This window comes from Embiotoca jacksoni, unplaced genomic scaffold (genome assembly GCF_022577435.1).
Source record: "Embiotoca jacksoni isolate LCO1_2020_lvr unplaced genomic scaffold, fEmbJac1.0.p SCAF_30, whole genome shotgun sequence".
Classification (NCBI taxonomy): Eukaryota; Metazoa; Chordata; class Actinopteri; family Embiotocidae; genus Embiotoca; species Embiotoca jacksoni.
Window position 1 is genome coordinate 5055301 of NW_027185382.1, and position 27548 is coordinate 5082848.

Consider the following 27548-nt stretch of genomic DNA (forward strand, 5'->3'; position numbering starts at 1 on the left):
TTAAAAATAGTCCAGATGATTGTCAGCAGAGTGTAGATAAACACACACAGCCTTGACGCTCAGACGTGACTGAAACACGGAGACTTTACCGCCGTCGGAACCGAGAAAAGAGAAAAAAAAATTGTTTATTGTTGAATCCGTGAAGAAAATCTTAAAAAGTCAAGTACCAGATTTAACAGAAATACTCAGAGAAATGTTGAAGAGTTGCGCTGACCCTCAACAGCAGAACAGAGAAACACAAAACAACACTATTTATGTTTACTGCGACCTCTAGTGGCTGTAGTAATTATGGCAGGAGCAAAGGAGGAAGTCAGGTGACTGAGAAGGAAAGAGTGGCATCGTTCAACCCGAACCATGAAGATAGTTTTGGTGTTTAGATTGAACTGTTTGTGAGGATGTGATTTGATTTTTCCTGCTTTTATAACTGAACAGTTTGGTTTCACTGCAGAATTCAGCAGCCGCCATTTGTTTGCATTTTGTTTTTAGTGCGGCCAAAACCAAAAATAAAATCATCAACTGTCTCGTTAAAGTTTAAAAACACAAAGTTTTAAAGGACTGGATAAAAGAATCAATGTTTGAAGACAAAAACAGAAAAAGCACCAATGAAAGAAAGACATTGAATCCTCCTGCAGTGGAAGCACTCGAGTAAAAGTACTCAGTTACCTGCAGCTCCGGTGTCGGGTGTCAGGGCCTCCAGGCCTGCTGGGGGAGGGGGTGGGATGGGGGGGGGGGGAGGTGGAGGAGGAGGAGGTCTAACTTTAGGACTCTGTCAGTGCGGCCACCTTCTGCTTCAGAGAAACACACTTCTGACCGAGGTAAGAAAACACACACACACACACACACACACACACACACACACACACACACACACACACACACACACACACACACACAGGTAGGAGGGTGTTTTCTGTTGACTGTTTCAGAGTTTTCACACATCTGATTAAAAAGCTGCTGCTCTGTTGTTTGAAGCTCAGAGCTGGAAGGTTCTGGTGCTGCTGTCAGGCCCGCAGGCTCAGTCAGCTGTCGTCGCCTTAAAAATAGACCTGCTGCAAGGCCTCATGTCACACAACACATTACACATACACACACACACACACACACACACACACACACACACACACACACACACACACACACACACACGTCACTATGGAACCTGCCTGATTTTTAAATATCTTTTTTGGCACTAAAACAAGTCTGACAAAATGTGCTTTTATTTTGTAGGCCTCTCCGAATAAAGTGTTTAACGGGCAGGAAGGAAGGAAGGAGTCTTGGTTGCCATGGCGTCGGCCAATGAGAGCGGGGAGCGGGACAATCAGACGGTTCCCGATGGAGACGAGGAGGAGAGGAGCGTCCAAGGTGTCCAGTCTCAGTACCTCCGCTGTCCCTCCCCCAGGTAGGACACGAGCTGTCAGCACAACACGTCACGCTGCTGTTTTCAGAAAGTGATTTCTGAGGAACAATCCAACAGAAAGTGTTTGTATTAACACCTGACGGCAGGTTTCTTCCCCTGCTGAAGTAAATATGCAGAGAAATGTCACCGGCTCACGATCTGGAAGTTTCTTCACCACATTTATCGACGTGTTCGTTGCTGCACCTTCTTTAAAACAGTTAAAAGACGGAGACCTCCATCTTTTCAGTGTTCCGTCTCACCGGGTCTCCCTCCTGTCTGTCTCCCAGCTTCTCCATGATGTCAGAGTCCAGGTTCTCCACCATCTCGGGGTCCGACGCCGCCAGCATCTTCATGGAGCCCATCCACCTCTCGTCCGCCCTCGCTGCCAAGAAGATCATCAACGAGGGTGAGACCCGACACATTTCCTCACTGTGATCCTGAACCGGAGTTTCCAGCAGCATCGCGCGTGTCGTCTGTTTGCAGATGATATCCAGCTCTACGTCTCGTTCACACCGACCGAGGCTCTTGCAGTCTTTATTTAGATATTTGACAACGACTTTGGGAGCTAATTTCTCATTTGAGAAGCTGAAGGAGGTTTCTCCTGATAACCGTCTCTGTTCTACTTCCTTCTCCATCTGTATGAAGTATTTAAGTTGTGCACAGAGGAGATCTTTTCTTCACGCCTCATTCAAACGTCTGTGTTTGAATAACGAAGTCTAATTTGGTCAAACACTCTTCAATTACAGCCAATCCACGTTTCATCCCTTCAGCTCGTTACTGCACAGCTGGAGGAGCGGAGGGACTCTCATTGAGCAGATTATCTTCCACCACATCACAGAGCGGTCCCATATCGGACTTCTCTTCTGACATTATACACTGCATTAGTGGCGGCTTAATGGGCGTTGCATGTTTCATGTGCAGGGAGGACGGCGTTCCTGACGAGTGCAGCCGCTTTCTGCTTTAATGAGATGCTTCGTTTGAAGCTGTGAGACATCGGAGACATGTGTGTAAATGTTCTGTAGGAGGACGGATGGTCTTCATCGTGAGGGACGTGCACAGAAACAGAGGGAGGCAAGAGGAACCCAACTATTCATCGTCTCAGTCATTTCCTTCTTATTAAGTTTCCATTAAATGAACCCTTGAAGATCCGTTGTTATGTTGAACCTGCGTCTGTCCTCCTCAGAGCTGCCGCCTCGTCCCGTGCGCTCCGAGTCCACCCCGGAGTCCATGCTGGAAACCGCTGAGCAGCTGATGGTGGAGGACCTCTACAACCGCGTCAGGGACATGATCGACGACCGCAGCCCCTACAACACGCCCTGTGTGCTGGACATCCAGAGGGCCTTGGTGCAGGACCGCCTGGAAGCTCCCATCAACCCCGTGGACGAAGTGTGGCCCAACATCTTCATCGCCGAGAAGTGAGTCTCTCTCCTGAAAACCCTTCTTTGTTCCTTTTTTTTTCCTGTTTTTCTGAACGCATAGAGGAGAACGTAATCTTTCAGTCCGCCTGATGTTGTTTTGCTGCTCTGCAGCGAAGCGTTCGGTGTCATCAGCGTAGAGAAAGTGAAATATTCTCTGACTGTAATCTGTGCCGGAGGCCGAGCTCCAGTCCTGTTCTGGAGCTTTCAGCCAAATCACATCGTCTTGATCTGAGGATGACATTCATTTTCTTCCTTTTCAGGTCAGTTGCGGTGAACAAAGCCCGAATGAAGCGAATGGGCATCACACACGTCCTGAACACCGCTCACGGCACAGGAGTCTACACCAACGAGTCTTTCTACAGCAGCATGAACATCCAGTACATGGGCATCGAGGTGGACGACTTCTGCGACGCAGACATCTCCGTGCACTTCCGGCCCACCGCCGAGTTCCTGGACGAGGCTCTGCTGACACACAAAGGTGAGAGGTGACCTGTCCTGTTTGTCTTCTCGAGTCTCTGTCCATTTTTTCTACCTTTTCTTTTTCCTTTTTATGACGAACTCGAAGTAAAATTCAGAGCAAACCTTATAAAAATGGAGGTTGTAACGCACAAAAGGTTCTCAGAGGTTCTCAGTGATTTTTCATCTCTGGTATTGTTTCTTGTTTACCCAACAGGGACCCCACACAATGCACCGAGTTCACCAGATTTGGGTCAAACACATTTTCTTTATCCACATGTCCCCACGAGATCACAAACAGCTGATCTGTGATGTCACGCCGGTTTCTGAGAAGAGCTTTACGGGTCCACAGAGTTCGTCAGTGTTCCTGGAAGACGATGAAACGGTTGTACTGTTGACCGTGACTCTTCTTTTTCATAGCTGACTCATAACGCGGTGCCTGAAGGCAGCAACAGCTGCATGTCTCGTCTTTTGGCTCCAGGTTGTGAAGCGAGATTTGACCGATTTTTATTTGTGAGGGGTACAAAACTAAAGAGCTCCAGAGAATTATAATTCTACATCATATATGTTTTGCTCATTATAAAAAGGAGGACATGAAATCACCAACAACCTCATAAATGCTCACTGCTTCCTTTGCTTGCAGGAAAGGTTCTTGTGGTGTCCATGATGGGCGTCAGTCGGTCTGCTGTCCTGGTGGCGTCCTACCTGATGATCTTCCAGCACATGAGCATCATGGAGGCCCTGACGTCCATGAGGAAGAAACGCAGCATCAACCCCAACGAAGGCTTCCTGAAGCAGCTGCGAGAGTTCAACGAGAGCCTGATGGAGGAGCGCGACGACGACGACGAAACCCTCAGCCAGTGCTCCGTGATCGACGCTCACACCCGCGCACACATCTTCGGTGAACGGGGGGATTATGATGACGATGATGATGATACAGATAAGGAGGAAGAGCAAAGCATGATCGAGGTGAAAGCTCACTCCATCATGCTGGAAGAGGAGGAGGATGGAGAGAGTGTGATGAGCAGCGTGGCCTCCTCTGCAGCGGCGGTGCCCAGAATTGGACTCGTGGGACTGCAGAACGGGCCGGACGGCCAGGCGTCCGCCGGCGCTCAGGAGAAGCTCGTTCTGCCCGAGACGGAGAGCACGGAGGACGGGGATGATGATGAAGGTGTGGGCAGCATGATCCGAGAGTGGCAGCGAAGAAATGAAAAATACCAGAACGAGGAGTGGTGGGAGGCGCAGCTGAACAGCGACGGGGAGGACGGGGAGTCTCTGGCAGGGGGGCGTCCGAAGAAGACGACAGAAGGCGTCGACGCCGATTTGGAGAGCGTCACCAGCGAGGACGTACGAGCCGTGAAAGAGAGGCTGAAGCGTCGCAACAGACGCCCGCCTTCGGACACGATGTCCACCTCCAGCTGCACGAGCTACTCTGATCTTTGGAAACAGCGGCTGAAGGAGATCGAGGAACAAGCTGCCGCCCGCTACCGCAAGAAGGAGGATGATGAAGGCAGCGAGAGCACTGCTGCCGAAGGCGAAGGCAGGAAGAAGCATATCGATGATGAAGTGGACAGCATCCTCTCTGACACCAGCTCCATGTACAACTTCTGCCAGAACAATAAGGAGAAGATGACGCCTTTGGAGCGCTGGCGCGTCAAGAGGATCCAGTTTGGCTGGAACAAGAAGGATCGTGAGGACGGAGAGAGAAGTTCCATCGCTGACGGAGAGAAAGGCGACGGCGAGGGAGAAGCCAAGTCCTTCCAAGATGTCAACCTGACGGCGTATCAGGCATGGAAGATGAGGCAGCAGAAGCGTCTCGGGGAGGACAACAAAGACGAGATCTTGGAGTTGAGCCGAGGTGAGGACTCGGCGACGGTCAAAAGGAGGCAAAGACGTGAAGAGCTGTTGGAGCGTTCAAAGAAAACTTTGGAAGAAAGCCAGTCCATGTGCGGCTGGGAGGCGGAGAGCTGCGTCAGCGGCGGGACGATACCTCTGTCCGCCTTCTGGGCTGGAGCCGGCGTCGCAGGGCCGCCGAGTGTCACCAACGACGACAACATGTCCACGCTCAGCGGCAGATCGTCCGTCATATCCTCAGTTTCTCAAGCTCGCAGCACGAGATCGGCACAGTCTGGAGTCCACCTGAATCATGTTCCGCCGGTTCCTCCCGTGCTCCCGGTTCCAACTGTGCAGGGCCCCGGAGGCGAACCCATGGTCAACCTGGCCAGCATCCAAAACTGGATCGCCAACGTCGTCTCTGAAACCATCAAACAGAAGCAGGATGAGATGAGCTTGCCTCCGTCTTCACGTGTAGGATCTGAGCTGAGCTTCGGTGGAGCTTCCAGTGTGATTTCAGGCCGGGGTGTAGATGACGACAAAGCGTCCCTGCTGAGCGGTGCGTCCTACTCCAGCGCTCTGTCTCAGGGTCGCGGCCGGGCGGCGTCCGTCCTGTCAGGCGGCAGGTCGAGCAGCATCTCCGGTCTCACCGCGAGAGGCTCGGCGCTGGGCTCCAGCCTCGGCTCCACTCTGCCCTCAAAGAGAAATAAGATCACCACCACCAGCGTGCCTCTCTTCAGCCTCTTCCAGGACCAGGTCAACCTGGGAAAACTGGACGCCATGGACAAGGAGATGAAGTCTGAGATGAGGGACAGGATGTCTACCTACGAAAAGAAGAAGATTCTGGAGGACAACAAACGCAGCACTCTTTACAAGAAAAAGAAACCGAAGGAGGACGAAGACGAGGAGGAGGAAAGAAAGAAGAGAGAGGAGGAGTTCCTTGAAGAGACAAAGAAAAAGGCGAAACCGAAGAGGACGTACGGCCTCTCTGGGTGTCTGAATCTTAACCCAGCGCTGGAGAAAGATAAGAACACCAGCATCGACGACTGGCTGCAAAGTGTCAGGCCTCCTCCCAGAAAACCGGCTTCAGGAGCAGAAGCTGATCCGTCCGAGGATCCGTACAACGATCTCGATGCCTCCGCTTCAGAATTTGACTTCTCGAGCCGCACGGCCTCCTACACTGCCGGGGAAGACGCCGAGGACACGTACGGCGTCGCCTCCAGATACCGGTCGAGGTTACACGAGGATCTACCGAGTGAAGACACCGAATATTCCTGCAACAGGGTCACGCAATCCCACGGCTACAGCCGGGCGGGGAGGTCGTACGAAGCCTACGAGGAGAGCGACGAGGGGGCCGAGAGCTGCAGCGACTTCTCCACCAAGAGAAAGTTCGCTCACCATTCAAGGTACGAAAGCAGCGAGACGGAGGGGATGAGGAGTCGGAGGGAGGACGCCAACAAGGAGGAGGAGGAGGAGGAGGATGATATCGCTACCTTCATCGCACAAACCAGGCAGAGGGTCCGAGCTCGGGCTGCTGCAGAGCCCGTAGACGACGAGGTGCTCGCTGCCTGGAGGGCGCAGCAAGACGCCAAGTCTCACAGCAGAGGTGAATCTTAGAGATGCTGCTGATGCAGGGAGGGTTTAATAAGCCGCCAGTGTGCTGCTGCTGCTCCGATGTAATCACACCTGGAGGGAAAATCTGCACCACCACCTTCACCTTCATCAAGATTTAATCAGAAGGAGTGTTTGGAGCCTATTTTATTAACAATGACTATAAATAGAAGTAGTTTATCCTTCATTTAAGGTTTTCTTTGCACCATTCTTGAATGTAAAACTGAATATTCAGTGAAAATATTCCCCTCAATTTGTACTGTTACTTTTATTATTCTTGTAATAAATTGAAGAACGATGACTTGTGGTTTTGTGATTTTAATTTACAATTCAAAATCCAATCAGAATACATCTTAACCTGCAACAAGAAACAAACAATAGACAAAACAACAAAGAGCTCCAGAGGTAGAATATCTTTACAGATTAATAATGTAACGTCACTAAATCTGTAAGTAAATCCAACTTAACTGCTATTATAAACATGATATTATAATATTTTGGAGCATATTCAGTTAAAACAGCATCTTGTATAACATGCGAAGAGTTCTGCTTGTTTGAATTAAACAGACTGGTTGTATATCTCGTATTTTACCGCCACCTAGTGGACATTCAGGGGACTCCTGTTGACATTTTGAGGTCTGGTGAAGTGCTGGTGTTCGAAAGAACTAAAATACAAAGACTGAAAGACTTTCTTTCAACTTTAAAGTATTTTATAAATGTTTTTTTTCTGTCATTATCCTTAAAAACAACAACCTGATGGTCATTTCTATAAATGCAGCTTTCAGGTGTACTTTCGATGGGCGTGTCAGTGCGTGCTGTAGCGAGGATGGGAAGCTCCATGTGAGGCTGTAACACATTACAGCTTATCGTGAAGCCGTGGGATAAAGGACTGTGGGAATGTTGATCTTCAGGCTCAGAGAAAAGGCTCAGCCCAGAGGTTTGTTCATCACACCGCTGGAATGAAATGAGTCCTTTCAGTCATCTTACACCGCTGCTATTGTTTGGATTTTAATTTTGCTGCCTTGTTTAAATAATTCTCCATAAATACAGATAATAATTATCATGCATGATGTGCAATGAGGCCAACAGACAGCTCTGGCAACAGTTCGAGATTATTTCATTGAATATTTATAAGGAAATATGCAGAATAATCAACATGATCGGCATGGTAACGGCCTTCAGGTGGGTCCTGCTGTCCTACCTGATCACAGGTTAAGGGGTTTTGGGTCTATATCGTACGAATATAAAATCTAAACTTTATTAGCTACAGTCTGAGACTCTGCTCTTTAATGAAAGACTCAAACATCCAGTAAAGTCCTGCTGGAGGAGAACAAGGCCTCATACCAGAGAGATTAAAGTATTACTGTTCACACACATGAGGCTGAAAACGTGGCCTTCGGGTCACCAGACTGTGGACTGAGAAGTGACGCGTGCTGCGTTAACGAAATCCTTCTCGACTGTGTGTGAAAGCTTTCTAAACACGGACCGGTGGCCGGAGGCCAGCTGCAGCACAGCTGTCACGGCGTGATGGCGAGCTGGTGGACGGCTGCAGACGCCCTGGACGGTCTGGACCTGGAGGACAACTCCATCGCGTCTCGGGTCATGCAGGCCGTCGGCCCGTTTGGAGATATTCTGTCATTAGAGGACACGATGGAGCCGATGTTGCCTGAATGCATCGAGGAAGAGGAGAAGACTGACGGAGAGAGAGGAGGAACTGGAAAGGAGGAGTTTGGAGAAGAAGAAAAGAAAGATGGAGGATCTGTAGAGAAAGAAAAAGAGATGGAGGGAGGTGGACATGAGGAAGAGGAGAAAGGAGGTGAGGTGCAGAACGAGGAAGATGGGGAGGAAAATGTAGAGAAGCAAGAAGAGATGGAGGAAGAAAAGCTGGAGCAAAAGGACAAGAAAGAAGAAGAAGAAAAGGAGTTGGAAAGTGAGAAGGATGGAGGGACAATGACAGTAGAGGAAGAGGAAGGGATAGAAAGACAGGATGAAGAAGATGTGGAGAAAAAAGAACCAAAAGAGGAAGAGAAAGGAAGTGAGGATGACAATGTAGAGAAAGAAAAAGAGGAAGAAGAAAATCACTCAGAGGAGGATGAGGAAGAAGACAAAGAAAAGGAAGTTGTAAAGGATGGAAGTGAAGCTGCTGGAGACCAAGAAGAAAATGGAGAAGAGTCCAACTCTCAGGGATTTTCACCTCCACGAGACTCTGAATGTGACACAACACGACACCATGAAGCAGAAGAGGAAGCTGGCAGAGTCCTCACACATGAAGAGATCCACTCAGTCGCTGCCAGGAACCACAGCGGGGACATTTATCCCACATCGCAGAGCAGTCACAATGAATGTGACGACACCTCGAGCCACTCTGCTGCTGCTGCACACACCGACACACACACACACACACACACACCGACACACACACACACACACACCAACACACACACACACACTAACACACACACACACACCAACACACACACACACACCAACACACACACTGGGCTGCTTTGTGGTGACGCTCATTTTAATTTTGGTGAACCAACAGAGGCGTCGGTCCACACTTCCCCAGAACAGGAGCAGATTCAGAGGTCGCCTGTTGGGCCGGGACGTCCAGCTGGGACAGCAGAAGAACTGCACGCAGGTAATCAGGCACCGCAGCGCTCTGGAGATACTCTGGAGATACTCTGGAGATACTCTGGAGATACTTTTAAGACTTGGGAACTGCAAATGCTTTTTTACCAACACAGCTACCAGAGTCTCCGTTTGAGCTGCTGCATTTAAAAAGAAACCCAACAGGAAATTTGTCACGAGTACTTTTAGTGTCAGTTTCTTCATCCAAATCCACACGACACCGATTCGGAGCAGTTTTTTAGCGAAAGGTACATTTGCACTGGAAACGTGATGTAACGTAGAGTTTCAGATTGACCGACAACCAAACCAGCTACGACTGTTCAGCGATGCACTGATGCATTTTCTGTCGCTTCTTGCAAGTTGAATGCGTTTAACGTGAAGCAGCGACATTAAAATGAGTGTCAGATAATCATTAAAAAAAGCTCTTTAAAATGGTATTGTGCTGTTTCAAAGTGGAAAAAGTGTGAACTGCTTCAGCTCGGTTGCACACTTTGTTTTCGATGCAGTGCAGACAAGATCTTATATAACCGCAGCAATGATTGGCTGCAACACAATTACTCAAAGTGGAGGTTCAAGCGAGCGAGTTAATCAATTCCCTAAAATCTAATTAAAATTCCACAAAGATGACTTTCACTCGATTGATAGCACCAAATAATAATTAATATATAAACCTCCACAGAACAAATGAAATGTCTTCAGGCGGTGCTTCCCAGGTATTTTCAATGAAACAAACGGTCACAGGTGGATTTGTATTTCCAGAGCTGCAGGAATCAGGCTGCAGGCTGGAGGACGCTGCCGCTCGTTTATCGATGGAGGACGGACAACAAAGCAAAGGCCTGGGTCAGACCCAGAACTCATCCAGCACAGGAAACCCCGCGATGAAGGTGACGGAGAGTAAAGGAAACAACGGCGGAGGAGGTCAAAGCTCTTCCAAGATGAACGGCGAGGTCGACACAGCAGATGACACGAAGAAAGGCAGCCAGCCATCAAAGTACAAGACTGTGTCCTACAGAAAGATCCGGAGAGGAAACACCAGACAGAGAGTCGACGAATTTGAGGCTTTGATTAACTCATGATCGAGTTCAATTTGATGTTATCGACCAAGAAGCATTTTGTGATCTTGTGTTTGGGGATTGTGCCCCCTAGTGGGAATAAATAGAGAAAAGTAGAGGACCCAGGACAGAGCCTTTTGGTACTTCATGCTAAATATTTGTTCTTTCTGTCTTCTTGTGTAAATATATTCATATAGTCACGCTTTAAAAGTCAAGTAACTCCTGAAATCTATCAGGGACCCAATGAGGCCTTTGCAGGCTGCCTGGGAGGCTGCGTTCAGGGTAAAATAACAAGATTTAGCCCTTAAAACAAGACCCGTTATTTAAGAATTTTAGAGTTTGTACATTTAGAAAATAATAACTGACACAATGTAATTATATTTGTATGAATAACAAGTAATTCTACTAAACATAAGATATTCTGTATATGAACATCTGTAAGGTCAGCAACAAGAAGCTGATGGATGTATTGTTTACTTTTATGTATTTTAGATCTTATGAACTTCCCAGTCTGATAATATATTTATGGTATAATTTAATTATATTAAAGCACCATATCGAACTTTTCTTTTTGTGTTTGAGTTATTCATCATGTGTATTTTTACGACTATTACTATAACTGTTTTTGAGGTGTTGCTTCAATATTTTGACGACATAAAAGGGTTTACAGACCTTGTTTTTTTGCTGTTGCTCCTCTGTCCTTCAGAGGGTTTTTATCAACTTCACATCATTTTATTGTTTCATATTACTGATATTAATTTGTTTTTGTTACATCATTGGGTAAAATAGCACCTCCTCTGGTTATCACCTCAAGTACAACAATACTTGGTATCCACATAGAAAAAGGCCTCTTTTGCAAAACCATTATAATAAATAAAGTATTGAGTAAAAAGCAAAATACGTTGTAAAATCAAGGATTTAAAAAAGAACATTTTTAAGTCGTAAAATGAATTTTACTGAGCTTGCTCATCGTAAAGGTCGCGTGAGGTGAGCGGATTTAATCCGACTACAAATCCCACAACCCCCCGCTGCTGTCAGTGACGTCACGCGGACCCGGACCCGGCGCAGCACAGCTGCGGTGTGCGGACAACAAAAGACTGTTTTTCAGAAGCAGCCGGCGACGCTTTCTGGACCCCGGAGCTTGTGTGGTCTTCGTGACAGGTACGTTTACCCGCGAAGTCACACCTGTGCGCGTAACTTTTATTTTGAGTGTGAAGCTGAAGCCGGAAGTTTAGTTTTTAATGTTGAAGACGGCTAGGTGGCTAACAAGATGGCTCCGACTATTTACTGGGGAACAATAAGAAGGACCGGCGCACGGGGACGACTTTAAAGTGGGACACTAAGTTTTTTAGGATCACACGGCAACCGGAAACACGTGTTGTTCATAATGTGTTGACTTTCAGAGGGTTGTTGTGTTTATCGGTGCTCGTGTCGCTGCTCTGTTCCAGGCGGTAGTCGGTCGTGATGACACCGCTGCTGGTGTCCGTTGGAGGAAGAGGAAGAGGAAGGAGGTGGTGATGATGATGATGATGATGATGATGACATGCAGTTAGCTGGCTGCCTGGCTGGCGGACGGACGGACCGACGAGAGCCCACCGACTGACAGCGGTGTCTCCCCGCCACCAGAGCAGGATCCGGGACGACGAGGGGCGAAGATGCCGCGGAGGAAGCAGTCCAACCCGCAGCCGGTGAAACGTGAGTCCCGCTCCGGTCCTCCGTCCTCCGGTCTCCGGTCCTCCGTCCTCCGGTGTCACGGCTGAAATCACTGCCGCGGAATCAGGAAGTGTCTCTTTAAAGTTCACGTTCATGAAGTTTTGAGGTTTTCTGCGTTCAAACTGCTCCGATCGACTTTAAAGACTCTTCGTCGTCTGTCCTGAGGAAGACTGTCCGAGCCATGTTGTCCTTTTAGGAGAAGTGTGTTATCTGGACTGTGCACCTCCTCTCTGCATCCTGCCTCCACTTCCTCTTTGCATGTCCTGTACCTGACCTCCGCCTGCTCCCTCCCCTCCTCCTTCCTCTCTTTCTTTGTCTCCCTCGTTCCCTCACCTCTCTGTCACCTCTCTTTTATCTCTCTTTTATTCAAAGTGACACTCAGAGAAATTCTTTCACTGTTTTTTTAAGTCGATAAATCGGCCACGCGACGCTCACGGCAGTTTGTTTACATGCTTCAGCAGCTGGATGTCTCCAGAAGGACATGTCTCCAGAAGGACATGTCTCCAGAAGGACGATGTCTCTTGGACCTGCAAGCAGCTGATCTGCAGATTATCTTCCAGTTATAATTTGAAAATGTTTCTAAAAGTGAAATGTGATGTTTGTTTGTGTTTCTCGTTGAGTCGGACGAGAACATCGACTCCTCTTCCTTTTCCTGACTCTCCCTCTAACTCTTCCTCCTCTGCACTTATCTCATCCTCGCCGATTTCCCTTCGCCGACCGCCTTCCGTCTCCTCCCCCCCGGCCGCCCTCCCTCCACCGCCTTCGCTCTCCTCCACCTTTTCCGTCCCGCCGCCATCTGTCCACTTTCTTAAACCACTTCCTGCAGCGAAACGCTCGTCCTGCACACAAATAAATCAAATGTGTGTTCGAGAGGTTATAAAAAGCAGAGTGAGGGCGGCTCTGTCGTGACCGGGTTCGGTTAAAGCGTCTGAAGGTGTGCGGACATTGTTTACGGAGGAAATAATGAAGCTGTTTGTGTCCAGTGGAGTCGGAGGAGGAGGCGGCGGAGGAGGCGGCGGGGTGCGAGCCGGGCTGCCTGGTGTTGGAGAGCGACTTCCTGCTGAGCGGAGAGCTGGAGTTCGGAGACTCTGAGATCATGGGGCTGGACAGAGAGGCCGGTCAGTGACTCACTGACATGAAGCAGCTGGAAAACAAGACAACACTTTGATTCACAAAATCATCAATCAGAAAGTCTGAACTGTGATGAAATGAAACCAAAAATGATTTAACAAAATCAATCTGTTGAGTTAAAAGGTCAATATTTTGAAGAAAAGTTGAAACCGTGGTTGAAATAGTGGAAATTTTGATTTGAAAAAGTCAAATTATGAATCGAAAAGTAATTAAAAAAAAATTAAACCAGTGAATCAAAAAGTCCAAATAATGTTAAAAGAAACAAAATTAGGAAATAAAAAAAGTCCAAATATATTTTTTATGATTATGCGATAAGAAGATTGAGCTAAAATGTTTGATTTAAAGACTTCACGTTTCCTGAATATCTCCTTTATTTGTAATTTGTGTGGCAGAAGTGTTTCTCCGTAGATGATGTTAAAGTTGATTTGAATGTTTGAATATGTCTGACATGCATCTTCTCTGCTTCAGGTATGACGGTGTTCTCTCTGAGCGTGGAGGAGGACGACCCCTCGGCCCCGTCAGACTCCGCCTTCCCCGCCTTCCTCTCCTGTAAAGGATGTGGTCAGCTGCTGGGAGACACGCCTCTAGGGGCCGGCTTAGATCTCGGTAATGGAATAATCATTCAGTTTATTTATTGTTGTGTATATTAAGTATATATATATATTTATATATATGTCCTTATCAGGGTTTGAGTCACTTCAGAAAATAATTGAAACCTGAAGTTTGTGATTCTGTCCGTTACAAATCAACATCCAAGTTCAAAACAGCAGCAGAATTGGATTTGTTCTTATTTTGAAGTTCTCACATCAAAGTGTCGCTGCAGCTGCAACAGTCAGTCTGTTAATAGACAGAAAATTCATCATAAAACAAATAATACAAATGCTTCTTCCGGTGAGTATTTGATGGCCGGTTGCTCAGGCTGCAGCTGCTCCACGTTTTTCACATGTTCAAGAAGAATCGAGAACATTTCACTTGAAGCACATGTCTGTCACATCCAGGTGTGGGCCTGGACCTGGGGGCGGAGCTTTATTGTCTCACCTGTGAGGAAGGGCTCCAGCACGCCGCCTCCTTCGACTCCTTGCAGGTGGAGGGCTCGGACCCGGCGGACCGACCCGGCGGCGGCGGCTCCGACAGGAAGAGGAGCAGCGTGGGTGAGACGGGCGGCGTCGCTGACATCCCCCACAAACTGTACTCGTGCTCTCTGTGCGCCTTCACCTCGCGCTACTCCAACCACCTCAAACGCCACATGAGGACCCACGACGGCCAGAAGCCGTACCGCTGCCCCGTCTGCCCCTACGCCTCGGCCCAGCTCGTCAACCTGCAGCGCCACGCCCGCACGCACACCGGGGAGAAACCGTACCGCTGCCACCAGTGCAGCTACGCCTGCAGCTCCCTCGGCAACCTGCGGAGGCACCAGCGCATGCACGTGCAGGAGAGACCGCAGAGGAGGGAGAAGGAGAAACGGCGAGGGAGACGGAAAAAAACAAGCGCTGCAGCTGAAGAAGGTAATCCTGCATTTCCCATCATGCAATTAGACGAGATCAGACACAAGTGTTGAACGCAGGAAGTTACGAAGGGTGGCGAAAAAAATCAACCCAACAGATACACAACATAAAAAAACTGCTGCATCGAAAAGTTTTGGAAAAGAGTCAGCCTTCTTCTATTTTGAAAGCACAGAGAAAAGAAAAAAAAACGAAAGAAGAGAAAAAGAGATAAAAAATGAGGAAGAGAAATTGTCTGGTTGAACGCTCATTGAGTGAAAACAAACCTCTGAGCTGAAGTTCATCACGAGGAACATCTTCACATCAGAATAACTGAGTGGAACCAAATGAGCAAGACGTTCTTCGACTGAAAGATGGTTTTCATTATCAGTAAAAGCTTTCAGGACGTTATTTGTGAGTTTTTCAGTGTTGAGTCAAAGAATGAACAAAGTAGAATCCGAGAGTTGAATCAGATTTTCCTGCAAAAGTAAAAAGAAAAGCTTTTAAACTCTTTTCTGTGTCTGCAGTCGTGTCAGACTTCACCCTGCGGCTGTCCCAGGACTCCGGCTACCTCCAGACGCTGGGGGGCCTCGGCTCGCCCTCCGGCCCCCTCCCGGTCCTCCTCTTCCCCCTGTGCTGCCGGTTGTGCGGCCTCACGCTGGAGGAGGCCGACCTGGAGGGGGACAAGATGGAGGAGGAGGAGGGGGAGGAAGAGGAGGAGGAGGGCGACGGAGGACAGGTACGTTTCTCCTCCTCTGAACCCCGCCGAGGTCGTCTTGAGAGTGAATTTAATGTTGAACGACAGGGTGATGCGAGGTGGAGTTTGTTTCCATAGCAACAGCAAAGCTCTGCCCTCCCTCCGTGTTCCCAGTCTACAACGGTCATCACCAGTTTGACTTCCTGAAAAACCACAAAAAAACGATGTACCCGTGCGTTGTGTTTCCAGGTGTGCCGCCGGTGCTCGTCTGACCTGCTCTCCAAAGACGACTCGGGGCCCCCCTGCAGCCCCGACCTGCCTCGGGGATCCCGGCGCGACCGGCGTGGCTCCAAGCTGTACAGCTGCCCTCACTGCCCCTTCCTGTCCCACTACCCCAACCACCTGGCCCGCCACTCCCACACCCACTCCGAGGAGAAGCCGCACCGCTGCCCGCACTGCTCCTACACCTCCTCGCACCTCGACAACCTCAAGCGCCACATGCGCGTGCACACGGGCGAGAAGCCGTACCAGTGCCCGGCGTGCAGCTACGCCTGCGGGAACCTGGCCAACCTGCGGCGCCACGAGCGCATCCACTCCGGCGCCAAGCCGTTCCACTGCGGCATCTGCGGCTACTCCTGCAACCAGAGCATGAACCTGAAGAGGCACATGCTGCGGCACACGGGCGAGAAGCCGTACGCCTGCGCCGAGTGCAGCTACACCACCGGCCACTGGGACAACTACAAACGACACCAGAGGAAACACGGACACAACACGGACAGCTGGGACAAACACGTCCCCGTCAGCTGGAGCAAAGACACTCAGGAGAGCCCGGGACAGGAGCTCAGCTAGATACCCTGTATCACTGTGTGTGTGTGTGTGTGTGTGTGTGTGTGTGTGTGTGTGTGTGTGTGTGTGTGTGTGTGTGTGTGTGTGTGTGTGTGTGTGTGTGTGTGTGTGGTGAATACACTGGTGAACCTCCAGCTCAGGTTGGAGTTAAACTCAGGTGCCTTTGACAGAATGAACGACTGTAACGCTGCACTGACTTTATAAATGGGCATTAACACACACACACACACACACACACACACACACACACACACACCTCCATCTCTGTCCACAGAACATGTTCTGATGTCAGTTCATCCAAATGTTTATTTTTTTCTCTACAGATGATCTATATTTTCTAAGTGTCGGTGGCTCGTTGTCTTACAAGCTTTAAGTGGATTTAATTTAGGTGTGTGTGTGTGTGGGGGGGGGGGGGGGGTTCCTCAGCGCGGTTCCTGTGCAGCATTAACTGAAAAACTAATTTAATATTGTTTTTCTTTTGAGAAATATTCTGTCATGGTAACAGTATAAGGAAAGAAGCTGCTCATCAAGTTCCATTATCACAGCTTTTCTTGTCATATTATCAGATTTGTTTGTTCGTCTTTATTCTCTGAACTTTATGGTTTTTTCTCACTACATTCACTTAATTTATGACTTTTTCTCTGGAAGTTTTGGCTAAATTGACGTGAATTCCCTTTCATTGACTTTTATTGAAGTTATATATGTTGGCTCATATTTTTCTCTCCAGATGATTTCTTTGTTGACATGAGAGGAACTCAAACAGTCAGGAGGCCGGCGAGAATCACGTCTTTCTGTGGAATCACAACACCAAACGTGGTGAAATGAACAGGAGCCCCGCTGGCAGCCCGACTCACGAGGAATCTCACGCCTTTTTTTTTTTTTAAAGTCTTTGACTTCAGAACTTTTCAGATCGACATCCTGAAAAAGCCGGAAAATGAAAAGATCTGCGTTAACAGAGGGACTCTGGATTTCTCTTCGTATTTCAGAGGATGTTACGGCTTGTTTTAATTTGAAAATCAGTCCGTTTCTCAACAATCCTCATTTCAAATCAAACCTAAATGTGAAAAACTGAATGTCTGCAGCAGAGCGAACAAAGCTGAGTGAGTCTGGGCTTCGTCTGGTCTTCTGTCTCGTTCACTGTGCCTTCTTATCTTCAATAAAAAAAAAACGAAAGTCTGATTGGAGCTACTTCCTCTTTCAGCCTCTCTGTTTAGGAAACACCTGCTTCACACGCCCAGAGGTGGAGGGAGGTGGAGGGAGGTGGAGGCTGAGGGGCTCACACTCAGCCACCATGAAATAGATCACACAAAAAAGTACGATAGAAATGACCCCAAAAAAACACCTGCAGGATCCGGGTCGACCCCGGGGGGGAGGGGGGGGGGGCGCAGGACATGAGTACAGCCAAAAAGAAGGAGTGATGTGTGTGTGTGTGTGTGTGTGTGTGTGTGTTGGGAGGAGGTGGGTGGGGGGAGGTCAGTCGACCGTGACAGACTGATGGAGCTGAACGTCGTCACGTGGCTGTATGTAAAGCTGTGTGTGTGTGTGTGTGTGTGTGTGTGTGTGTGTGTGTGATGTGGATGTCATTTCAGAGGCGACTGCAGACTCGGCTGACCTCATGGGCCTGGTGAGTACGACCTCTGACCAGCAGGGAACAGGACACTCCTGTAAAGACGGATATTAAAATCATTTTAAAGGATTTGTATGTCAGCTGTATATATATGTTGTATGTATAACTGATCTATACTATTAGTAAACAATTTGTTTATCATTGGTTCCAACTTATTAACCCTTTCTGCTGAATATGGCTGCAGTAGGAACAAAATCAAGTTTCAAAATAAAATAAAAGCTCTATAATTGGTAGGGTTTGTGATATTGTGGTTTGCCAGGTTTTGTTGTAATTTAAAAAAGGGAAGCTCCTTTCTGACTCACTGAATATCTTGAAGTACTGTTGAGGTTGAGAAGTGCTGAGGCAGCATGTGCGATAAAGATCGGGCCGTCGTGTTTTTACATGTCGATATCATTTAAAATGGTTTAAAGAAAGTTGTGAAATCGTGAAGCTGCAGACGGACTGTGTTCCTCTCAGTTTGTGCTGAGTCGCTCGTTTGTCATTTTCAGAAACATTCCCAACCCAAGCTGTTCCCGGGCGACATCGTGGAGTATCCCAGGAACAAGTACTTCTCTCACTTCGGGGTGTACTACGGGGAGAGGGACGGCGTTCCCTACGTGGCTCACCTGACATGTCGAGGTCGGTGTTCACCTGTCGCAGGTCGCAAAGTTCATCTGGAACTGAGACCTTAAAGTAAAAAAAACAACAACAACAAAAAGAAGCTTTTTTTTCCAGCAGAAATTCAATATGAATTCATGTCTTCTTCCACATGTAATATTTCTATTTGTTTCTTTAACACGTTCTTTCTTTAGGCTTCGTGGGGGTTTATTATCTGCGCTAGCTTTTACACAGATATGATGATACAGAACATGTTGCTGATAACCAAATAAGCCGAAGGAAAACACTGGAAATATCATCTTTAGTATCACTGAAGTGCTGTTTATTTATTCAGACTTTTAGAGCTCAAAAAAGTGACGAAATCTGTTGATTTCTTCTGGAAAGCCCTTTTTGAAACACTTGCTCACAGGATATAAGGTCTCTGTTTCATGCTTGAAGCTTTTCAAAATGCTTCCGATCGGCAACTTTTCAGATAAATAGTTTTATAATAGTTTATGTTTTATTTTGAAAATCAACCGTTTTTTAATCAAATCAAGTTGAATTTGATCTTGATTGTCTTATTCTTTACACTGTAAGATACGTTTATGATTTATTATGACTGATCAGAAAGATGTTTTCACTGTCTGTCAGATTCAGACTCCAAGCTCCCGCTGTTTGGCCGAGCTCTGAGGTCAGAGGTCAAACTGGATCCGCTGGAGCTGCTGGGGACGAAATACAAGGTCAACAACATGCTGGACGACTCGCACTCAGCCAGAGACTTCCACGGCGTGGTGAAGCCCGGCATCGACGACATGCTAGGCCGCGACGTCACCTTCGACATCCTGTTTCACAACAGCGAGCACCAGGCCACGCTCTTCAGATACGGAGTCAAGAAGTCGGAGCAGGTGAGTCGAGGGAAGCCCCGCCCACATTTCATGTACCGCCAGATGGCTCACGGCTGCCTTCCCTCCATCCATCCCTGTGTTACAGATCGAGAGGGTCTACGAGCACATCATGCCGGCCTGGAAGAAGCTGTTCAAGGGGAAGCAGCTGTGAGAAGAACGGCTGCAGTTCTCCTCTCCACCACCGGAGGGCGCCGATGTTCTCAGACGAATTCAGCGTGTCGAGTTTCAGTTTTCAAAAGATTTCCACACCAACAATGAGGACATAAAAAAAAAAGGAATCTGTCCTTCCTGCTTTGTTCCCTCCTTTCTTTCCTCCTTTGTCTACTTCTGTCCTTCATTCTTTTTCCTTTCCTTTCCTTTAATCCTTCCCTGCCTCCCTTCCTTTCCTTCCCCCTTCTTCAATTACTTTTCCGATTCTTCTTCTTCTCATTAAAAAGGAGGAAAAGTTCCCGTCATGTTGACCAAACCTTCAGTTTTTAACATGTAACAGAAAGAAAGAACACCTGTAAGATTGTAAAGTCTTTATTACAGTTAAATTCAGAAGGTCGTGTGTTTTTCAGACAAAGTTTGAGACATTATTTTGTCAGATTATCATCTTTTATTCTCTTTATTTTTCTGCTGTGTTTGCTGGATCTGTTCCTGTGAAACATTTCTCTTATTTTCTGTCGTGTGATCAGCTGTTCATTTTATTCTTTCAGGAAACCTCCAGCATTTTTTTTTAATTTTAATTGGAACAAATTTCAGTTTGCAATCAGATGAAATAAACTTTTGATTGACAACCCTCTCGGATACCTTCCTTTCCTGTTCCCTTCCCTCCTTCCCCTATTCCCTCCCTCCTCACAGATTGGTTGCCACAGTAACGTCTCCAGTCTTCTCGCGTGTCTTTTTAAGCCACGATATCAGGATGTTGTTAGTCTCCGTTGGCTTGTCCATCTGCGTCCAGTGTCCACAGTCCTCGATGTGTCCTCTGCTCAGGTTGGGGATCTGCGGTTCACACATGAGCGACGTCACCTTCACCTCTAGAAAAAAACCTCATCACTCATCGACTGTCCAGCGGCCGTCTTTCTTACCAAGTCCTCCATCCCCTGGGACATGGACGGCAGCAGGATACTGTCTTTACCCGCCGTCACCATCAGGGCCGGCATCAGCAGCTAACACACACACACACAAAGGAAACATCCCATTCACACAAGGAGAAAGTTTCAATTCTGGGAAATGATTTCACTGCAAACTCTGCTCCTACCTAACCTACCTAACCTATGATGATGTAACCCACTTTAGTTTAACCAGCAACTAAAGGGTTAACTATATATATTATTGCTTTTCTATTATTCTATTATTATCTTATTGCTTCTGTATGCTGCTGTCACGAAAAAATGTCCCCTCGGGGATTAATAAAGTAACTACCTACCTAACCTAACCCTAATCTAACCTAACCCTAACCTAACCCTAATCTAACCTAACTCACACATGCAGTACCGACGTTGACCAGAGGGGCGCTGTGGTGCACGTCGGGAGATCAAAGCCTTCTCCCGAAGAAGACCCTCCATGTCTCCAACAGCAGGTCATGATCTCCATGAAGATCTCGTCGGGTTGGTTTCTGCTCTCTGCTGTTGAGGATCTTTATTTATTTGGTCGTTAACCAGACCGACTCCGGAGGAAGAAGTTGATTTAAAGTCTGACAAGAATCTCCGGTGAGTGAATGCGTCGCTAACAGTTAGCCGTTGGTGCAGAGCTACAAAGGAGGACAGTTGTTTAGTTGTTAGTTGGGTTAAAGATACCGATCAGGAGAGAAGAGAACAATAACTAGTCGGAGATAAATATTAATTAGTTGATGAATATTATTTTACGGGGTTGATATCTGCGGTTGTGGAGCTACATGTACGCGACGGGGCTAGCTAAGCGCTAGCTAAGCGCCGGTTGAGACGAGCGGGAACGATGACGTCATGTTCTTGTTTTAGCGCCAAAAGTAAAGGTCAGATTGAGAACAGCTGTTGAGTGTGTTGCTTAGCAACGGTGGACGTTTAAATAATGTCTGTTAGGTTTAAGTGACAGATGTCACTGAGACATGAGTACATGTGTGTGTGAGATATGGTGCTATGTTAATATTAACCACAGTGAATAGTATTTTATACATATAAACATTATTTTATATTTTATTTTATATATAATATTATAATATAAATAATAATTTTTATATATAAATATAATATATTTATATTTTATATATAAAAATTATATTTTATATATATAAACACATACATATATATATGTATACATATATATGTATGTGTGTGTATACTATATTACTGGTCATTTACTGTTACACCAACAATAGAGTTTATAAATTACAGTAGTGACATCATATTAAATTCTGCTGTATGCAGATTGTTTTTGTTTGTATGGATCTGTGATGGAGACAGCGATCCCCAGAAACCTCCACAGAGCTGGAGCTGAGTGACCCTGTGACCCCTGATCATCTTTGGGCTTCTTGGATTCTCCTGCAGGAGCACCGAGGAGCAAAAGACTGAGATCAGAGTTAGTCTGAGAGCCTCCAGACATAAACTACCGGGTAGTAGACTGGAAGACAAGAGACTGAAACTGACTGACTGAGAAATACCGGTATTGGGATTATTACTTGAATTTGTTATTTTTCTTTTATGCTGTTCCCTTGATTTTCTGTGCGTGTTAATAACTATAATAAATTGCAGTTCAGTTCCTTGTTTTAAACTGCAAACATTTTCCGTGTTTCATTCACTCCCAGAGCGACCTAAAGACAGGACTAAACCTAACACAGGAAATATAGTGTGTTACATAGACTACAATGTGTTCAGGGACTTTTTCCCTGAACACATCTCACTGGTTTCCAGGAAGCTTGGGACAAATTATTTATTTTCCAGCACATTTACATCACTAGAAAATGATGAATAGAAATCCAGGTTTTCCCAGAATTCACCGTTTTAAAGTCAGATAAAAGAGCGCTGTAACGAACCTTCGCTGCGGGTCGGGAACACATCCACTTCCAGTTGGCGTCATTATTTCGATACCAGTTCAAGGGTCTCCTGTGAGAGCACAAGAGGATTACTGACTGACTGGAGCTATGAAATATCTACTGGCTTTACAAGCAGAAGTCACATAAATGGACCTAATGATGTAATTTATGATGGAACGGCTCTATAAAAGTTCTGCAGTAGTTCGGGTGACGTCCAACCAACCGTCCAAAACCTGAAATATTTAGTTGAAAGACAAAAAAACAAAAACTGCGGATGTTTCACCGGTCCTTCAGACTTCAACCCCAGGATGTCACTTATATTAAAATTGGTCCAAAACTAAGAATGGGCCGTCAGCGTCTAATTCACCTGAAGCCTCCGTCTTTGTACCGGCTGACGTAGTACTGGAGGTCGGCCTCCGTCAGCATGGAGCTCCGGGGAATTTCCTCCGGCAGACCCACAAACAGGCCGCCTGGAGAGCAACGTCACAGCTGTTAAAGTCCCGACTGGTGTCAGAAGAACAAGCAGAGCGCCAATGAAGATGTAGAAACGTTCTCACCTTGAGCTCGGACTCCTGAGGAGGTGAGGGCAGGACGACTCGCCTGAGACACACACACATTCATTTGTAGGGAGATCTCTCTACTGTGTGTGTGTGTGTGTGTGCGCATTCACTCACTTCTTCACTGCTGCTGAAGAACATGATCTTGAAGGTCCTCTCCAGATCCTTCTCCAGCTCGGCCTCTGCAGCTCCCTGTGAACCACAAACACTAAATGTTACACGCTCATCTCCGAATGTCGACTTTATTCTCGACAGTTCGACTTTATTTCAACTTTATTTGAGGTGTTGACTTTATTCATAACATTGAGACTTCAGTTAGATTTATTCTTGACATTTTTATTTTATTCTCAAAAGGCACGATTAAAAACATCTTCCCGAACGCAGCCCTGATCGTCTTCACTCAGATCCCTCACCTGTCCGTAACTCCCCTTCGTACGCACGGCGTGATGTGAACGATGTGACTCACCGGCTTTTCGAAGTAGAGCTGGTAGTCGAACGCGGGGATGTTCTTCAGTTTCTCTGCAGGTGAAGTGGACGGATCGACGGGGAACAGAGGAGTGTTCAGAGACGCCACCCGCCCTGCACACGCATGTCAACACGCTTTAACATCACACACTAACTGGATCTCTTTGTGTGTGTGTGTGTGTGTGTGTGTGTGTGTGTGTGTGTGTGTGTTCACCTGACTCTTTCAGGGTGGTACCGGGCCATGGTCCACGCCAGGGAGCCGCCCCAGTCGTGACCCACCAGGGTGACCTGCGGTACGGACTGGAAACGGGACAGAGAGGAGTCAGCTGGACCCAACCTGAGCCGGCAGAGCGCCGAGTCAGCAGGTATTACTCACCATCTTGTCCATGAAGATGATTAAATCCTGAAAGACAAAACAACATCATGTAAAGTTCTTTAGATTTTTCATGGCCAGTATTCACAGCAGTGAATCAGAGAGTTTGTACCTTGCAAAGCTGCTCATGAGAATATTCCTGGATGTCTGTGAAAGGACGAACAACACATGAATCACAGCTGATGACCACAGTTCAGAAGTGGACACAGAGCAGTGTGTGTGTGTGTGTGTGTGTGTGTGTGTGTGTGTGTGTGTGTGTGTGTGTGTGTGTGTGTGTGTGTGTGTGTGACCCACCGGGCGGCGCCGTGGACTCTCCGTATCCCTTCATGTCCAGAGCCAACACCCTGAAGCCTGCTGCAGCCATGGCCGGGATCTAAAGGGAAGCAACATCCACGTTGTCTCAAGCTCTCGTAACATCTCCATGGTAACAGGAAGACGCAAAGCTCACCTGGTACCTCCAGGAGTACCAGCTCTCAGGGAAGCCGTGACACAGCAGAACCGGCGGGCCGCAGCCCAGTTCCACATAGTGAGTCCTCACGCCAGGCTGAGACACAAAGAAGACTCGCTGTGAACTGTTGGTCGAGTTCTCACACGTCAACGAGCTGTTACACCGACACGGATATTTACCCTGATGGAGACGTAACCGTGGGACACCTCGTCGGGGCTGCAGGACGTCGGAGGACCAGCTGCTCGGACCACCTGAAAAACACACAGACGGATGAGGAAACCAGTCCAACCACCATCTCCTCCAACCTGCACGCCGGTCTGTACCTCCACCCCTGTGAAGCGGGACAGATCGTCCAGAGCGACGTCCAGAGTGTCCACCCTGATGGCCTTCATGCCGGCTGCTCGAGCCGCCTTCACGCCCTCCTCATCCGCATCCACCCACAGCGCCTGAAACGAGACGCACCGCTCGGCCTCAACATCTGACTCCACCTCTTTTACTCAAACCTGATATGGATGTGGTGCTGTCCTCCACCTGTTGTGATGTCACTCCCAGGTGCTGCAGAGCGGAGCTGAACATGGCGGGCTCAGGGACTCTGTGAGCGGAGCGGCAGGACTGGAGGACCAGGTCAAAGTGGGCGCCAAGCAGAGAGAGGAGGCGGGCCGGGCGCTCTGCAGACGGGCTGTCGTCCAGCCAGTGGTTGGCCAGCACGGCTGTGAGTAACCCTTCAAAACGGGAGGTTGATCTATGTTTACTTCTTTCCCACAATGCATTTCAACAAGCTTTACAGAGCAGGTAGGGACTCCTGGAGGTTTGTTCGGTATTTTTACCGTTGCGACGCAGACGGGCCGCTGTCCTCAACACCGGCGCTCTGACGTCCATCATCGCCGCCCCGAGCTCCTCTAGCAGGCCTCTGGCCGACCAATCAGACGGCAGGGTCACACCCCTGACCTGCGCCTCCTTCACACACTCGGCCTCCAACGCTGGGATCATCTGCACACACATTTAGCCCCTTCAGCCCCCATCAGTAAAAACAAGCAGCGAAGAAGACGTGAAGAGAAACTGTAAATATCTTTCTGTACCTGAGAGAGTGTCAGGACGCCTCTCTCCGCCCGCATCATGGCGCCGTCCTTCTGGGACGCCACGCTGGACAGAAACCCCCTAAGGACCACAGTGTTAATCTAACCAGTCTCTCACATCACACCAGACTGTTAACGCCCAGCGAGGCGTGTAATACACACGTCAGTCCACTAGAGGGAGGCGTGTCTCTGTGACGCACGGCACCGCTTCGGCGTGAGGAGACGTCGAATGACGACTGAGACACATCAGGTAGTTGAGGGACGTCCTCGGGCGGACATGAGGACACCATGCTGGAGGTCAGGGGTCAAGTCCTGACTGCTGACCCTGACTCACTGCCCTCTAGTGGACCGGCAGCTGTATTACACACTCTGCTGTGATACTGGGGTGTTTCTCCACTCTTTACCTGAAACCAGTCTGTGTGTGTGTGTGTGTGTGTGTCTGTGTGTGTGTGTGTGTGTGTGTGTGTGTGTGTTTGTTTGTGTGTGTGTGAGCTTTGAATTCCTGCCAAAATATAAATTGTGAAAATTAAATCTAAATTAAAACTGCAACGGGTCCTTGCAGTCTGTGCGCCGCCTCCCCGAAGCCGCCTCCCCAACGTGCAGTGCGCGAAGGGCCGCATATCCCCGCTTCAAGTTGCTATTTTCGTCTCGTTTCCTGTCTCCAGCAGGGGGCGCTACGACTATGACGGAATATTACTATCAGGTGTCTTCAGGGCGGGACTGCTGTCAAAGATGTAAAGTTTGAGGAAGATCTGAATATGTACATAAAAGTTAGTCGGTTGCAGGTTCACGGCGAGATGCTCAAAATGGCCGCCACGACACGGTCACACCGATCGGCGAAAACAAATTCACGATGCCGAAGACACTTTTCGGTTTGTCTCGGTGTGACACACAAGTCCAACAAATTTGGTGCATGTCGGTGAAACGAGGTGCCGGAGCTGCAGTCTAGGGGGCGCTGGCGAGCCGTTTGGCCACGCCCACTCGCAAAACACATCACGTATCGTCTCGCCACGCCGGATGTATGTGACACGTTTCGTGAGGTGTCAACCATCCTTTGACCTTAAACATCAACTTCCTGCGTCACGGCGAGACATCCAACTTTGCTGCATCGTCACGGCGACGCCCATTGACAAAGTCGAACGAACGTCTCAATATATCATCAACTACATGTATGAAAAGTGTCATTTCCGGTTGCCAACAGGGGGCGCTATGACTATGAGGGAATATTCCCCCACAGGGGTCTTCAGGGCGGGGCTGTTATCATACCTGTGATGTTTGGAGAAGGTCGGTCCATGTAAGTAAGATTTAAAGCAACTCGTAGTTTCATGGTGAGACGCTCAAAATGGCCGCCTCTCACGGGCACACACATCGACGAAAACAAATTATTTATACAACTTTTAATCCCAAACATGTTTTCTATCCATAGAAACTAAATTCAAGTCGGTCGGACCAAATCCCTCGGAGGAGATCGACAAAGTACAACGTGTCAGAATCGCCCAAAATGGCGACTAAATTAAAAATGGTGGACGTCCTGTCGAGGTGACGTAACGGTCCGATGTCACTTTTTAGTGCGTCCAGGTGTGATACACCTGTCCACCGGATTTGGTGAATTTAGGTAAATGTGGCCGCCGGGGCATCTCTGTAGGGGGCGCTCTCGAGCCGTTTGGCCACGCCCATTCGAGACTCCACTAGAATAAGACATTTTTCACCGGGACACAAATGAGTCTTTACTTTCATGAGTTTTTGAAGATGATAAAACCTCCAAAAAGGAAAATCAACATTAAATAAAATAAAATTAAACAAGTGTTCCACACCATCGGTGGTCGGGCCCTCGTGAAACAGATCACAGGTGTTATCTTACCCCGGCAGCTTGTGAAACTCCTCCAACTTGTGGAAAATGTCTTCGGGTCGAGAAGACACAGCGACTCCCCAGAAGTTGAACAGGACAGCTTTTCTGTCTTCCATGTCCAGTGAGTGTGAGCGCAGGACGTTGAGTCTGTCTGTCTGTTCAGGACCGTTGAGTCTGTGTGTCTGTTCAGGACCGTTGAGTCTGTCTGTCTGTGCAGGACGTTGAGTCTGTCTGTCTGTTCAGGACCGTTGTTCCTCTGCAGAGACTCGGCCTTTGAACAGACCGGCTGCAGAGCCGCCCACTTATCATGCACACTCACGTTTCACCCAGAAGACATTCCAGTTGGACCGGTCCACGAGAGACCAGAGACTTTGTCAGGACTTGCATTGAAACAACAAAAAAAAAAACAGCAAAT

The 27548-nt window shown here is 47.9% G+C and overlaps 4 protein-coding genes across 4 annotated transcripts; 3 read left to right on the top strand and 1 right to left on the bottom strand.

The window, feature by feature from the left end:
* Nucleotides 1-764: 764 nt before the first annotated feature.
* dusp27 (dual specificity phosphatase 27) lies at nucleotides 765-7015 on the top strand. Its single transcript, XM_069164163.1, has 6 exons — nucleotides 765-815; nucleotides 1228-1399; nucleotides 1684-1802; nucleotides 2580-2811; nucleotides 3075-3292; nucleotides 3914-7015. The coding sequence occupies exons 2-6, from the start codon at nucleotides 1284-1286 to the stop codon at nucleotides 6718-6720; spliced, it is 3492 nt and encodes a 1163-aa protein (XP_069020264.1). The 5' UTR covers nucleotides 765-815; nucleotides 1228-1283; the 3' UTR covers nucleotides 6721-7015.
* Nucleotides 7016-11456: 4441 nt separating this feature from the next.
* On the top strand, nucleotides 11457-17438 carry LOC138206985 (zinc finger protein 513-like). Its single transcript, XM_069163937.1, has 7 exons — nucleotides 11457-11558; nucleotides 11846-12092; nucleotides 13094-13228; nucleotides 13710-13847; nucleotides 14240-14746; nucleotides 15250-15461; nucleotides 15669-17438. The coding sequence occupies exons 2-7, from the start codon at nucleotides 12053-12055 to the stop codon at nucleotides 16266-16268; spliced, it is 1632 nt and encodes a 543-aa protein (XP_069020038.1). The 5' UTR covers nucleotides 11457-11558; nucleotides 11846-12052; the 3' UTR covers nucleotides 16269-17438.
* Nucleotides 17439-17757: 319 nt separating this feature from the next.
* On the top strand, nucleotides 17758-20152 carry plaat1l (phospholipase A and acyltransferase 1-like). The gene is made up of 4 exons (XM_069163938.1): nucleotides 17758-17889; nucleotides 18381-18510; nucleotides 19120-19373; nucleotides 19459-20152. The coding sequence occupies exons 1-4, from the start codon at nucleotides 17881-17883 to the stop codon at nucleotides 19522-19524; spliced, it is 459 nt and encodes a 152-aa protein (XP_069020039.1). The 5' UTR covers nucleotides 17758-17880; the 3' UTR covers nucleotides 19525-20152.
* Nucleotides 19880-27393, bottom strand: ephx2 (epoxide hydrolase 2, cytoplasmic). The gene is made up of 18 exons (XM_069163939.1): nucleotides 27146-27393; nucleotides 25288-25366; nucleotides 25036-25198; nucleotides 24740-24930; nucleotides 24532-24654; nucleotides 24388-24459; nucleotides 24209-24304; nucleotides 24055-24133; nucleotides 23873-23907; nucleotides 23764-23790; nucleotides 23603-23687; nucleotides 23389-23501; nucleotides 23040-23114; nucleotides 22923-22965; nucleotides 22733-22835; nucleotides 22366-22435; nucleotides 20444-20524; nucleotides 19880-20357 (listed from the first exon to the last, which is right to left on the bottom strand). Exons 1-18 carry the CDS (start codon nucleotides 27247-27249, stop codon nucleotides 20211-20213), a joined length of 1686 nt encoding a protein of 561 aa, XP_069020040.1. The 5' UTR covers nucleotides 27250-27393; the 3' UTR covers nucleotides 19880-20210.
* Nucleotides 27394-27548: the final 155 nt, after the last annotated feature.